At 40.1% G+C, this 16,405-nt stretch overlaps 1 protein-coding gene across 2 annotated transcripts in view; it reads left to right on the top strand.

The window, feature by feature from the left end:
* ryr2a (ryanodine receptor 2a (cardiac)) overlaps positions 1–16,405 on the top strand; it is a 727,422-nt gene that overhangs the window by 212,110 nt on the left and 498,907 nt on the right. For both annotated transcript variants that reach the window (XM_073050574.1, XM_073050575.1), the window contains exon 2: positions 4,871–4,990. In XM_073050574.1, the coding sequence (XP_072906675.1) occupies positions 4,871–4,990 (120 nt within the window). The remainder of the gene's footprint in view (positions 1–4,870; positions 4,991–16,405) is intronic.

Raw genomic sequence — 16,405 nt, forward strand, 5'->3', positions numbered from 1 at the left:
CACAATAATAATTAAAACACCATAAATATAAATACAGAAGAAAGCTTATACTCATTGATTGCTTGTCCATAAAGTGACACTAGGCACAGGAGTGTCAGTAGTGTATGTTTGTGGTCTTCTGCAGGTGAAGCCCATCCACTTCAAGGCTTGATGTGCTATCAATCAGAGATGCTCTTCTGCACATCCCTGTTGTAACGCCTGGTTATCTGAGTTGCTGTCGCCTTCCTGTCAGCTTGAGTGAGTTTGGCCACTCTCCTCCGACCTCTCTCATTAATGAGATGTTTTTGCCCACTGAGGTGGCACAAACTGGATGTCTGTTTTTTGTTTCTTGCACCATTCTCTGTAAAGTCTAAAGGCTGTTGAGTCTGAAAATCCCATGAGATCATCTGTTTATGAGATACTCAAACCACTCCATCTTGCACCCACAGTCATTCCATGGTCAAAGTCACTTAGACCACATTTTGTTCCCATTCTGATATTTGGTCTGATCAGTAACTGAACCTCTAGACCATGTCTGCATGCTTCTATGCATTGAGTTGCTGCCACATGATTGGTTGCTGAGTTATTTGCATTAATGAGCGGGTGCATAAGAAAGTAGCTGCTGAGTGTGCGTGTAAATAACAGTACACCTCGGTTGCCTCTCACTCTAAACCCGAGCACTCACACACACAAAAAACCACAAGCTTATTGGGGGTAGTCAACAAGCCTTCGTCTGAGGCAGGTCGTGGCTGACGAACTTGCTCAAGTTTCCTGAGGAAGTCGATGCATGCTGGGGTAGTGGGTGTTATCTCTATGGACCTCAGTAAGCTGTTTGAGTGGGGCACCCATGGGAGCTGGAGGTTGGAAGAATTAAGGGGGGAGGTTAGGTTATTCTGAATTCAAGTTGAAGAGGGAGGAGCAAAAAACATTTTCTGCAGATCAAAGTTTCTTCTAGTATCATCGTGTAAATTCTGTATCAATTGTAACAGTATAAATGAAAGCCATACAGCATTACAAGTCTTTTACACCTGGTTTACTTTCACCCTCAGAAACTATGGAATAAAGCAGCAGCATTTTTGGAGCATCAGGCTGAGTATAGCTGTTGTTGGCTGGTTCCGGAAAAAATTAATGTTTATAAAGGGACTGGGATTCCAGTCGAGCAGATGTCTTGCCTGCACTCGTGTTAACATCTCTGGGTGTTCCAAGCAGAAGGTTTTCCATTAAGATTTCTATGAATTGTGCATTGTAAACAGTACCTTGTTAACGGTTTTGGGGTGTCAGTGGGGATATCACTTGCCATGGAATATCCAGCCTCAGATCTGATTTTTAACCAAAGTAGTTCTGTGGTTGGCCTTCTTGGTTTATTATAATAAAGAGATATGTTGTTAATTTCAAACATCTAGCATATGAGTTAGAAAACTACATTCAAAGACGTGAGCGTTATCTTCATTGTTTACTGTGACTTCTGTGTAAAGATGTCGCACGATCAAGGTTGTTTTTTTTTAATGAGATAAATCCACATCCCTGTCAATGGGATTGTTAGAGAAAATCCTGCCACACTTCTGATAGAACACTATCAAGAGTAATATTTGATAATGTACCTCTATTGTTTATTATTTACAAATTCCTGTCACAGTTCTACATTAGAAAATAGGGAAGCATTCTTAATTGGTCAGGGATATGGGGAGAAGACAGGAGATTGGGGCTGAGAGGAAAATTGGATCAGCCATGATGAAATGGTAGAGCAGACTCGATGGGCCCAATGGCTTAATTCTGCTCCTATATCTTATAATCTAATTGGTAGTCCTTAATGTTAAAGCACTCTTTACATCAGTGGCACAGCAGTAGAACTGTAAGCAGTTTCAAACTTCTGGGAGAGCATATCACATACAACCTTTCATCATCCCAGAACACATCCTACACAATCAAGAAAGCTCACCAATGATTCTGCTTTCTGAGGAAGCTGAAGAGACCATAAGAAATAGCTGTAGAATTAGGCCTTTTGGACATTGAGTCTGCTGTGCCATTTCCCTCTCAACCCCAGTCTCCTGCCTTCTCTCTGTATCCCTTCATGCCCTGACCCATCAAGAATCTATCAACCTCTGCCTTAAATATGCCCAATGACTTGGCTTCCACAGCAACCCGTGGCAATGAATTCCACAGATTCACCATTCTCTAGCTATAGAAATTCCTCCTCATCTCTGAGGAGGACTTGGACGAGAGAGCCGGACTACGCACATCTGTACTCTCATCCTTCTACAGATGCACGGTAGAAAGCATCCAAACATGCAACTTCATTCCATTGTTTCAAATGCAAAAATCAATGCATGCCTTCAGACTCCTGTACCTCCTTCCTGATGGTAGCAACGAGAACAAGGCATGTCCTGTGTGTGTGTGTGTGGGGGGGGGGGGGGGGTGCCTTAAGGAGAATGTGTCACTCTGAAGGAAATAGTACAATTTTATACCTTGAAATGGGAAGAATACTGGATGGTTGGCTTCATAGAAAAGCAATCTCTTCCAGTGCTGGGCATGGTGTGAGCTGCAGTGTTCGCAGGCGGCAGTAAAAACAACTGCAAGCAGTTTAAAAAGCTAAATCAGCCTAATTTCCTTTAGGTTAATAAGTGTTTTTTAAACTTATTTTTTATCAAAATTGTAGGGAAAGTGATCCCTCTGTAAAACCACATGTAGTTCATGCATGTGCATTAGATAAATGGGACTGTTCATGGGTCTGAAAGATAACTTTTCATTCTGCCCTTTATAACGAGTTTTAAACACCCACTAGGGTGTGCAGTGTTTCTGCCGTCAGTATGCAGAGTACAGGTTTGCTGCTATGATCATTTAGCTCGATATTGAGCAATAAAAATCCCGCTCTGGATCCGTAAGGATGAGGGACCCGTGTAGGGGAACAATTGGTGATATTCATCATGAGAAAATTATGACCCCGTATATCACTGTCACATAATGTGAAATCAGCTCCTGTGCCACCATGCATCCATTACTTCAAATGCGCTGACTGGGATTACTGAGCGAGGAATGTAGGTTTACAGTTTTAGTCTTGCTGAGGTGAGCCACATCACCAGAAGTTTCTTTACTTGATGCAATGAATGAAGGAATGTAAATCATTGCCCTTGAAGAACACATTGTACCCGGTCACTCTATACTTGTCTCCACAGGTGAAGTATCCACATATACACAGTGATGTCAACTGGCTGTATCACACTTTGTCGTACTTGCACATGACTGTCCCTGAAACATCTTAAAGGGGTGGTTCCTGAATTTAAAGTTTGCCGTATTGAGCTTCCCTTTAAAATTTGTGAAACATCATTCCCAATACATGATGCCCTCGGGTCAGAGGTGGTAGGTAAGAGGTGTTCACGCACTTATGTAGAAGAATGCAAGGGTCCTTGTCTCAATTGATTCCACGCAGCTACGTTAACAGACTCTGATGTATGAGCTGTTCCCAGGGCACACACTGACACAGACATCAAGTGCTGCTGGAAGTCACCAAATCTGTGCATAACTGTCTTTGGTCTGCCCAGAACTTCTGGGTCTTCCAGCACATTGAGATGCCCCTAAAAGATGGCGGCTGAAAGACACATTCCGGGCTGCAGCCGTATATCCCAAGAGATGCACTAAAGCATGATGTAGCCAATGCAAATTGTCTGTGGGGGAAAGGGCACACTTTCAGGCTTCCACTGCTACACATGGAGGGGCTGAGTTGGGGGAAAGCCCCTCAAATATTGAAATGGTGTATTACACTGGGAAGCTGCAAGAGTGGCCCTGGTGCTGTTTCATAGAAAAAAACCGGACAGAATGCATTGACCAAATGACAGTAAAATCTTAAAGAGTATCTGCGCTGATTTTTTTGTGTTATATATGTGTTCTTTTTCTTTGTGTTATATATATATATATTTCAAAATGCTCTGAAGGCCATGTGGAGGAAGGTGATGATGGATCCTCTGGGATGGTTTTGCGAGCAGATTGTCTTTTGGTAGAATGCCTCATCACCAGATATTTCAAATAAGTGCCTTGCTTGGCTGGTGGTGAGAAAGGCCCTCCCTGTCAGGTTGCTCAAGCGCAGCTGGAGTCCAGCACAACTGTACTCTGCCCTCATGGAAGTTGCACTGGTGATGGTGGCGTCCTTCCTTACCTTCCCGAATGAATGTCTGTCAGCGTGCAGAGAGAGGTGCAGCGACAACTTTCACGCTGGGCTTGCCAGTGCAGGTTTGCAGCAAGGACTGTTTCATGCAGCTAACCAAAAGTAAGGCTCAGGGAGTGCCCATGGAGAAAGTGGGTGAATCAAAATGTAAGTTGATGATGGTGAGAGCAAGTTCTGCCCAGGCTGTTGAGAGTGTTAGTAAAGGGGAACTGCATGGGGCTTTGTTCCAGAATGAAGTGAAGGGCCTAAGACCTTTCTGTTGGGGGAATGAGCATGTACACATAGCGATGAGTTGAGTAGGACCAGGGAATTTGGAAGTTTTCAAAATGGTAGAGAACTGAGAGGTATCCTTCATGTATGTAGGGAGAGGCTGGAGAGTTAAGAGAAGATATGATAAGTTCAATGGAGCAAGAGCAGGCAGAAACAGTTCATGATTCCTCAACCAAATGCAGCATGACTCAGACAATATCCAGGCCTTGCCTAGTATGTGACAAGTCATATTCTGGTTTTCCCTTCTCTTCCATGAACAGTATTTCTGAGTTAATGAACGCTTTTCTTTTAAGATTGTATGTGTCTTTGTTAGGATGTGTTAATGATTGTTTTGGAATGTAATAGGATGCTGTTTCTAAATGACTTTAAATGACTGTTCTGTGTTATGTGTGGCCTGTGTGGTGTAAGCCAGCTGGATGGAGAACCCTAAATCATGTGTGCATTTTGTTCCTCTTCTTGCAGAACGATGAAGTTGTGCTGCAGTGCAGTGCCACTCTCCACAAAGAGCAGCTCAAATTCTGTCTCGCTGCTGAGGGTTTCGGCAATCGACTCTGTTTTTTGGAGTCTACGTCAAATTCTAAGGTGAGCCTTATTGTGTCCTCATTGCACCTTCAACATTCACAGTGGGTTTCAACATCTGTAAATAACCACGCGACAGGCTTGGATCCTTAGGGCCATGTGTTACAGATTGCAGTATGATCAGAATCATATTGCAAGAGAAGTCAGAAGAAAATTTATTGATGAATGAAAATAATGAACCTCTACATTTCCAAACTTAATCTTGCTGACCACAGTTAACTATTTAATGACTTAAAAAGTACATATTAAAAGGGATTGCTTGTTTAGTTATACAGCCTTTGTCTTTTGGGTTCATTTTTTATTGCAAGGTGGGGGGCAGAATGTTCCCTTTGTAAACTGAATAAAGCTATGCAGACAGGCATGATAAAAGGAGGATCATATAATGTCATAGAACACTACAACACAGAAACAGGCCCTTCAGCCCATCTAGTCTGTGCCAAACTATTAGTCTGCCTAGTCCCATTGAATTGCACCTGGACCATAGACATCCATACCCATCCCATTTATGTACCTATCCAAATTTCTCTTAAATGTTGAACTTGCACTGGCAGCTCATCTACACTCTCACCACCTCCTAAGTGAAGAACTTCCCCCCTATGCTCTCCTGAAACATTTCACCTTTTATCTTAGCCCATGTTGCTTTAATTGAGAATCTGCCTTAATAATGTTTGCCATTCTGGTTTGTCTCTCATTGGGAATCAGATGCAAGATACGTTGGCTGAGACATGCAACATTACAAATGTGTTTTCTTTGTGCAGCTGTATTGTTTCTCATTGAGATTTTTTTTGAGCTCTTTCTTTCAAGGATATCGACTACTTCACAATGAAATGAAAATAGAAAATGATTGAAATACATATCATGTTGGGCAGAATGTGATGAAAGGCCAAATTCACTCAATTTCACTTGCCCCATCATTGGAATGTTCCCACAAACAATGCACTCACTTTCAAGAACTGTTCACCACATGTTCTCGATATTTATTGCTTATTTATTTGGTATTGTTCTTTCTTTTTGTATTTGCACAGTTTATTGTCTTCTCTGCACTGATCGTCTGTCCTGCTGGTGCAGTCTTTCATTCATTTTATTATGGTTATTATTCTATGGATTTATTGATTGTGTAGGGTGACATATATGTACTTTGATAATAAATTTACTTTGAATTTTGACCTTGGTGAAACATCAACTATCCACTTATTCATTATTTGAAATGAAAATACTCCAGCATTGATTCCTTGCTTATCGTTGATTCAGAAATTATATATCTTCTAATACTTCATTGCTGTTGCCATTATACACTCAGTTGTTCCCTTTCATGCCTTATGGCGTATTGGGTGGCATTTTTACTGTTTCTGTAGCATTTGACTGATTTTACTAGGCCAAGTTGCTAGCTCGACACTCAACCCAGCACAGATGGAAAGCGTACAAGGAACCGGCTGGATTCAAACTCGGGACCCAGTCAGGTGCTGATGCCACTACCCCACCAGCTGGCTATTATACACTCAGTGGGCCTTTATTAGGTGCATTTCATGGTCTTATGCTGTTGTAACTCATCCACTTCAAGGTTCAATGTGTTGTCCATTCAGAGATGTTCTTCTTCATGCCATTGTTGAAATGTATGGTTAATTGAGTTACTGTCACCTTCCTGTTAGCTTGAAACAATCTGGCCATTTTCCAGTGACCCCTCTCATTATCAAAGCATTTTTGCCCACCAGACTGCCACTCGCTGGATTTTTTTCTTGTTTCTCACACCATTCTCTGTAAAATCTAGAGATTGTTTCGTGAAAGCCCCAGGAGATCTGCAGTTTCTGAAATACTCAAACCACCCGATCTGGCACCAGCACTCATTCCATGGTCAATTCGATCACATTTATTCTCCATTCTGATGTTTGGTGTGAACAACAACTGGACCTCTTGGCTATGTCTGCATGCTTTCATGCACTGAGTTGTTGCCACATAATCACTGATTAGATATTTGCATGAACGAGAAGGTGTGCAGGTATACCTAATAAAATGGCCACTGAGTGTACGTTGGTCTTGACTGTGATTGTCATTATGCTTTTTATTGCAAGGGCTCATTACAGATCATATTACCAGCAGACCCGTACTAAATAGGTTTTCCTGTATTTAAAAGATAAATAGGTCAATATTGGCTGCCTTATTTCCCTTATGATTTTCCTGATCTGAGCCCTAAAGAAGGAAGGTCAGAATGACCAAAATTCTGCAGTCAGCGGCCATGACACTTGGCAGTTCACTGACTGCAGAAATAAGTCGCAACTTCTCTTTTGCCAGCTTGCGTTGATCCTCTCATAAGAGATTATGGGAGTTGGAGACAACTTCCTTCTCTGGTCTGGCTTTAATGATCCATCAGATTGATTGACCCTCAGTTGCCCTCTAAAAAGCAGGTAGTGAACAGATATATGGCTCCTACATTCCAGAGCCCTAATTATTATATTAGAAAATTACAACTATATGCTACCAAGCCACAGGAGATAAGAAATCTTAACATTTACACACATGTCCTCTTTGGTAATAGTCTATTGTGGATTGTGATCTCCTCCTGACGAACCAGGTTGTTCCTCTTGACTGTATTTAGGAAAATCTGCTTTGAAGCCTGATAGAGTTCTTTGAGGAGGTGACCAGGCATATAGATGAGAGTAGTGCAGTGGATGTGATCTACATGGATTTTAGTAAGGCATTTGATAAGGTTCCACATGGTAGGCTTATTCAGAAAGTCAGAAGGCATGGGATCCAGGGAAGTTTGGCCAGGTGGTTTCAGAATTGGCTTGCCTGCAGAAGGCAGAGGGTTGTGGTGGAGGGAGTACATTCAGATTGGAGGGTTGTGACTAGTGGTGTCCCACAAGGATCTGTTCTGGGACCTCTACTTTTTGCGATTTTTATTAACAACCTGGATGTGGGGGTAGAAGGGTGGGTTAGCAAGTTTGCAGACGACACAAAGATTGGTGGTGTTGTAGATAGTGCAGAGGATTGTCAAAGATTGCAGAGAGACATTGATAGGATGCAGAAGTGGGCTGAGCAGTGGCAGATGGAGTTCAACCCGGAGAAGTGTGAGGTGGTACACTTTGGAAGGACAAACTCCAAGGCAGAGTACAAAGTAAATAGCAGGATACTTGGTAGTGTGGAGGAGCAGAAGGATCTGGGGGTACATGTCCACGGATCCCTGAAAGTTGCCTCATAGGTAGATAAGGTAGTTAAGAAAGCTTATGGGGTGTTAGCTTTCATAAGTCGAGGGATAGAGTTTAAGAGATGCGATGTAATGATGCAGCTCTATAAAACTCTAGTTAGGCCACACTTGGAGTACTGTGTCCAGTTCTGGTCGCCTCACTATAGGAAGGATGTGGAAGCATTGGAAAGGGTACAGAGGAGATTTACCAGGATGCTGCCTGGTTTAGAGAGTATGGATTATGATCAGAGATTAAGGGAGCTAGGGCTTTACTCTTTGGAGAGAAGGAGGATGAGAGGAGACATGATAGAGGTGTACAAGATATTAAGAGGAATAGACAGAGTGGACAGCCAACGCCTCTTCCCCAGGGCACCACTGCTCAATACAAGAGGACATGGCTTTAAGTTAAGGGGAGGGAAGTTCAAGGGGGATATTAGAGGAAGGTTTTTCACTCAGAGAGTGGTTGGTGCGTGGAATGCACTGCCTGAGTCAGTGGTGGAGGCAGACACACTAGTGAAGTTTAAGAGACTACTAGACAGGTATATGGAGGAATTTAAGGTGGGGGGTTATATGGGAGGCAGGGTTTGAGGTTCGGCACAACATTGTGGGCCGAAGGGCCTGTAATGTGCTGTACTATTCTATGTTCTATATGTTCTATGTTCTAAATGCTGCTGCCAAAGCTCATCCAAGCCCAAAACTGAAGTCCCATTAACTGTCATAGTTTTCGCCGAGCATAATCTCTTCCACCACCACAGTCTCCATGCAGTGGTCCATTATCAGCCCAATCCTTTTCCTGTCATGTTGAGTTTGTTCCTAAGGCTCACTCTGCAGAATTCTGTTGTACTTTCTTGATCTAGGAAAGCATATGTAACCACTGTCTTGTTAGTCTTCTTAGGTTTCACCTGAACTGGAATTATTGGAAGTTTACAATCATGATCACCAGCCGCCACAAGGCCGTTAGATAGAAGGCGGTATTTGCTGCTGTGTTTGCTTCATTCACAGTTTCTTTTGAATCTGCACCCTTTTCATTTGTTCTTGGCTCAGTTTTAGCTCCCTTAGCTTGAAAACAAATTTGTGGGGTTTCCGGTGACATCATCGTCGAGAATGGCAGCTTAAGTCACTAGCTCCTCCGGAAAAACACGTATTAAGCCCCATTAACCCATCAAGTATAATATTTTTCAAAAAATATTTGAACTGAAAAGAGGGGCAAGAATGGGGAGAAGAAATGGAAATAAAAAAAGCGACACTGCGGAGCCTGCGTCCGAGAGGAGTGCAGCGAGTGGCTCTCTGACCCGACCGCGTGCTAGCGAGGCGGCTGCTGGGCCTCGTTCAGACGAAGTGGCGAATATGTTCGAAATCCTGAAAGAAATAATGGAGGTCCAGGAAGATATAAAGCAGCAGCTCCGTGATATTAAGGCAGAGCTCGCCAGCGTTAATAAAAAAATAGAGGTGGCAGAGACTCGCATTGAGAAGGTGGAAGATCGCGTTCAAAACGTGGAACGGATACTGAGCAAGACAATAAAAATAATACATCACCAAGAAGGTAAACTGGTTGACCTGGAGGGAAGATCACGGCGGAAAAATATCAGCATCTACAACATTCCCGAAGGAGCGGAGGGCTTGTCTATGACGGAGTTTGTCGGAAAGTTACTGCGGGACACGCTGGATCTTTCCCCGGCTATGAAGCTAGAAGTCGAAAGAGCCCATCGCGCGTTGGTCCCAAAACCTACCCAGGATAGAAAGCCATGCTCAATAATAATTAAATTCCTTCGATACAGCACCAAGGCGGAGATTCTACGAAGGGCCTGGGGTAAGAAGAGAGTGTTTTTAGAGGATAAATTAATATATTTCGACCAAGATTACCCCCCCCCCACGGTCCTCCAGAAACGCAAAGAATACTCCGAAGTAAAGCGAGTATTAAAGCAAAATAAGATTAGATTTCAAACTCTGTACCCTGCTAAACTTCGAGTGTTTATGACAATGGGACGCAGTTGTACCAGACAGTGGAAGAGGCGACTACAGACATGAATGCCAGAGGGTTGCCCATCAGCATGACCAAAACGAAGGAAAGCCTGGCTGAGGAATTGTCCCGCTCGGCAATAGTGCGAGAAATGAGAAGGTAGGAGACGGGAGGAGGCCGAGAGAAACATATCAGGAAGAGACCGGGAGTTTCCCAAAGACAGTCCTCACCCCCTTCAAAAGAGCCATAATGTTTGGCTAACTTTAAAAATGTTGAGAAGCTAAACAGAAGCAAAAGTACACAGTGATATATCTATCTCGAGAAATACTTATTATAATGTGGATTTTATATTACTTAGTTGTTATTCTTTATTTGCTCACTTACTCCTTTTTCCCCACCAAAATGAGAATATATATATATATATATATATATATATATATGTGTGTGCATATATGTGTATGTGTGTAATGTGTGTGTGTGTATATATGTGTGTGTGTGTGTGTGTGTATATATATATATATATATATATATATATAAATAGGAGGAGTACACAGGGAAATCTTTTCTGTGTAATGGATTTGTTCACTGACTTTTATGAATACTGCAATGGGGGCCCTCAGCTCACAAGTAGAAGGGGTTATCAATGCAGGGTCATTTACTAGAGACCTCAGCTTTGGAATCATACATTCATTGCCATTTTTGTTATTATTTGAGTTTCTTGGTTCTTATTTGTTCAGGGAGTAGATCGATTAAGTTTTATTCTAATTTCAATGATACATTGACAGATAAATACAGATGGCTAAGGACAAGGCAAAATTCATTTCTTTTAATGTAACTGGGCTATTAAATCCAATCAAATGTAAGAGAATTTTATCCAAAATGAAAAAAGAACAAGCCCATGTAGTATATTTACAGGAAACTCATTTAATTGATAATGAGCATAAAAAACTAAAGAGAATGGGCTTCACTAATCTGTTTTTCTCCTCATATAAATCAGGACATAGGAGAGGAGTTGCTATTCTTATCTCAAGTCAGCTAAATTTTGAAAAAAATATTCAAAATGGGAGATAAAGAAGGCAGATATATTCTGGTAAGGGGGAATATAGATGGCAATTCAGTTACTCTATTGAATATATACACACCCCCGGGAAGTGATATTGGTTTCTTTCAGAAAATTACTGATATTGTGGTAACGGAAACAGAAGGTCTCCTGATATGTGGGGGAGACTTAAATTTACAATTACAACCAAACTTAGACTCTTCCATTAGAAAAACCTGTGAAACAAAATCTTTACATAAGAAAGTTAATACACTTTTTGAGGATTTTGGTTTAATTGATATTTGGAAGGACCTTTTCCCTGACAGAAGGGATTACACTCATTATTCTGCTCCACATTCTGTATATACAAGAATAGACTATTTCATAACATTTGAAAAAGACAAAGACAAAATAAACACCTGTGGAATTGGGACAATAGATGTAAGTGACCATGCACCTATATATTTATCTGTTGATTTTGACCTACAACCAAAGAATACTATTTGGAAACTAAATTCAAGTCTACTCAATGATCCGTATTGAAGGAACAAATTAAAAAAGAAATTGGTCTCTACTTAGAATTTAATGATAATGGAGAGGTTTCACCTCCCATTTTATGGGATACTCTGAAGGCTGTCTTAAGAGGGAAAATTATAGCGATATCTTCATATAAGAAAAAAATAAGGAATAAAACATTAGAGAAATTACAAAATAGGCTGAAGGAACTAGAGAGAAAACACAAATTGAATTTGGCACAGGATACATTAGGGGAAATTAAAAGAATTAAGAATGAAATAAATAATTTGGCTACGCAAGAAATCAGGAAAAACTTAATGTTTCTGAAACAGAGACATTATGAAAGTGGATCGAAATCTATGAAAATACTGACGTGGAAACTGAAAAAAAAGATAGCAGAAAATACAATTCATAGAATTAGGGACCCAAGAACGAAAATGATAAAAAATAAGCTAAGTGAAATTCAAGAAGCTTTTGAAGTGTTTTACGCAACGCTATATTCCAAAGTTCCAGGGGAAGCATAACCCAAATTGACACCTTCTTGAATTCTCTGGAGTTACCCACTTTAAACGAAGAACAAAATAGAAGGATGACTGCTGACATAACTGAAGTTGAATTAAAAGCTGCAATTATTAGGCTCAAATTAAGCAAGTCACCAGGATCAGATGGGTATACGGCAGAGTGGTACAAAGAATTTTAAAATGAGTTAATTCCTGTTTTACTCCCCACACTGAACTGGGCTCTAAAAAAGGCACAAATGCCACCCAGTTGGAAGGAAGTGATAATCTCAGCTATACCGAAAGAAGGCAAGGATAAAATGGAATGCGGGTCATTTAGACCAATATCTGTTCTTAATGTAGATTATAGGTTATTTACCTCCATCATGGCCGAACGATTAGAGGAGTTTCTACCCATACTGATAAGTAATGATCAGACAGGTTTTATAAGACAACGCCAGACTCAAGACAGTATACGAAGGACACTTCACATTATAGATCATTTACAAAAAAATTAAATCGAAGCAATAGTGATCAGCGTGGACGCTGAAAAAGCATTTGATTCGGTTAATTGGAATTTTCTTTACAGAGTTTTACATAGATTTGGTTTCCAAGACACAATTATTAAAACTATACAGACACTATATGACAATCCTACTGCTAGGATTAAAATCAATGGATATTTATCAAATAGTCTTACCCTAGAAAGGGGCAAGAGACAGGGTTGTACATGGTCACCACTACTCTTCGTGTTATATCTGGAACCATTAGCTCAATACATCAGACAAAATGAAGATATCAGGGGAATTACTATTAAAGGGACAGAGCATAAATTGGCTTGTTTTGCGGATGACATTTTGATCTATCTAGGGCAACCAACATACGCTTTATCTAAATTGATGCAATCCTTTGAACAATATGGTCAATTATCAGGATACAAGATCAACATAGATAAAACCCAATTACTTTCATATTACTATAGCCCACCAAGAAAAATTGAAAGTCAATACCCCTGGGCATGGCACACAGAGTCTTTCAAATATTTGGGCATCATTATGCCAAAAGATTTGGCAAAATTATCAGAATGTAATTATCAGCCTTTATATAAAAAAATTAAGGAAGATGTGGCAAGATGGAGCCTGATTCCTTTTTTCCGTCTCAGTTCAAGGATTGGGTCTATTAAAATGAATATACTGCTCAGACTGTTATATCTCTTTCAGCCCCTACCAATAGAGGTTAACCAAAACCAATTCAATGAATGGAACAAGATGCTCTCAAGGTATATTTAAAAGGTCTAGAGTTCATCTCAAAACTTTGCAATTAGCAAAGGAAAAGGGGGGATGGGGCTTGCCTTCTCTTAGAGATTATTATTTTGCAGCACAGTTGAGAGCTGTGATATGTTGGTGCAACCCATCATTTGACGCTCAATGGAAAAACATTGAGGAGCGGGTACTTCCCATCCCTATACAAGCAATTTTGGCTGATAACAACCTGCAAAGGTACATAAATACTATTGATAACCCATGGGTGAAATTTACTCTTAAAATATGGAAAACTACTATAAAAGAATATAATCTAGAGGGAGATATTGTAATTCTTAAATGGTGTGTATATGACTCTGATTTTACACCAAATAAATTGGATGCTAGATTTAAGGACTGGACAGCTAAAGGAATAACAGTTCTTTGCAATATAATGAAAGAAGGAACACTGTTCAGTTTTGAAATGCTTAAAGAGAAACACTTATTAGAAAAACAAGATCTTTATCGGTATTTACAGATGCGACAATATGTTAATAAGACGCTTAAAAATGTAACCAAGGCAAATCCATGCTTGATAGAGCTCTTTAAAAAAGCATATAATTCAGATAATGGTAGTAGAATCATTTCAAGCATGTATAAGGGTTTGTCAAATCTTAAAACACATTCGACTTCATACATTAAAACAAAATGGAAGAAGGAAGGAGGGATAATTATATCTGAGAAAGAATGGACAACAATATGGAGATATCAATGGAAGTGTACCAATTCAGAAAAATGGAGGGAGTTTGGATGGAAAAACTTGATAAGATATTTTATGACACCCTCTCAGAAATCCCATTATGATAGTAACCTCCCTGTTTGCTGGAGAAATTGTGGAAATCAAAATGCAAACCATTATCATATTTTTTGGGACTGCCCTGTTATCAAAAACTATTGGAGGGGGATACACAATGCCCGACAAGACATCTTTAAATGTGAAATACCCTTGGAGAGTAAGACCATTTATTTTGGATATATACCTCAAGAATGGTTGAAAAGAGATAAATATTTAATGAATATATTGTTGGTGGCTGGTAAAAAGACTCTTACTAGGAAATGGTTATCACAGGAGAGCCCAACTTTAAATACATGGATGGAAATTACAATAGACATTTACAAAATGGAGAAGATAACAACATCTGTTAATCATAAGCTGGAACAATTTGATTCATACTGGGAAAAATGGTTTAACTACATAATGCCTCATAGGCCTGATCTTATTCTCACAAATCAATGAATCTGTTGTTAGAAAAAAGATCACTCCCTACTTGCACATAGTTCTTTCCTTTTGCTTGTTTTTTCTTTCCACTCTTTTCTATCAGTGTATATCCCAGATAAATACTTTGTGGAGATTTTGTGATATATATGATTATATGATATATATGTATAATGTCTGAAATACATCTTATGGAAATGTTTGTTTGATGAACTTCAATAAAAAAAATTACAAAAAAAAAACAAATTTGTGAACCAGTCCTGACGAAGGGTCTCGACCCGAAACGTTGACTGCTTCTTTCAACGGATGCTGCCCGATCTGCTGAGTTCATCCAGCTTTTTTGTACGTCTAAATTTGTGAACCAGTTTTGTACACACCTTTACTTACTGCTGGCAATGTAGCATTGTATTTTTTTTCCAAACACTGGGTGTGTGGCAATCTTTACTCGTCTTTCAGTAAAACCAACAGTGTCTGTGAAAGTAAGCTTATGGTTGTGCCTTTCTGACAGCACGATCTCCATTTTTCTCCAGGTTTATCAGTGAATTTACTTACGACAATCTTCATGCTAGCAGGCATGTCCAACTCACACTTGTCTTGCACTTCTTCCATGGATTTACAATAGCTTTCAAGAAAAAGACTGTAATCTTGAAGAGGTTTCACATTTTTTCATTTGATAAGTTGCCTAGAAAGAGCTTTTACCATGAAGGCCTCAACAATTTTGTGCTCATCACCAAAATGTTCCTGCAGTAAAGCCTTTAGATATCCTTGCTCCAGGCTGGCCTGCTGATAACTTTTGACAAGCTCTCTATCACATGATTAGTTACCAAAAATAAACCTAATAAATGTAAAATAAGGAATACAATGCAGATAGAGAACAGATGTGAGGCTCCTATATACCTTAAGCAATTTCATTGAGTGAAATACTGTACCTGTTTTGATATTTGAAGTCAAAAGACAACAGGAAAAATAAAAGTGGAGAAGTACTTGTGGTTACCAGGCCACCAAGTTAGTTTTAAGAAGCTAGTTTTAAATGTTCTCAACATTGATGCTTCACCAGTGCACATTTTGTTCTGGCTGTTTTGTTTTCCACACTGAGTGGCAATAAGTGTCAACTTTCATGCATTATGGTAAGCTGCTTTCTGCAAGTGGGTTTGAACTGTCAGCCAGTATTAATTCTGCAATGGACTATCACAGAGACACCGCCTGATGATGATGCAAGTTGAGAACTCATGATTTTAACTTTAGTTGAACCAACGTTTTGCAGTGGAAGTGCTTTTCTAATGTAGCAGCTTTCTATCGACAGCGGGAGCAGTTGGAGTGACTAATCAGGAAAATTATATTTCAACAAATTCTTGGAAATTATGCCATGCTAAGTTAGAGAATGCTATTGTCCTTGAGACTGTTCGCACGTCAAAATCTGATCAGCAGTGTTTGCTTATGGCCACATTTTATTTAACAGCGGGTTGAATCAGTTAAAACTCAGTGCACTTAGTGGAATTCATTCTTGATTCCATTTCCCATTCCCAATCCCACATGTCAGTCCATGGCCTCTTCCACTGCCACGATGAAGCCAACCTCAAGTCAGAGAAGCAAAACCCTCATATTTTATTGGGGTGGCACGGTAGCCTAGTGGTTAGCACAAGGCTTTGCAGTAGCAGAGACCCGGGTGTAATTCCCACCACTGCCTGTAAGGAGTTTGTACGCCCTC

This window comes from Hemitrygon akajei, chromosome 7, assembly GCF_048418815.1.
Source record: "Hemitrygon akajei chromosome 7, sHemAka1.3, whole genome shotgun sequence".
NCBI classification, from domain to species: Eukaryota; Metazoa; Chordata; class Chondrichthyes; order Myliobatiformes; family Dasyatidae; genus Hemitrygon; species Hemitrygon akajei.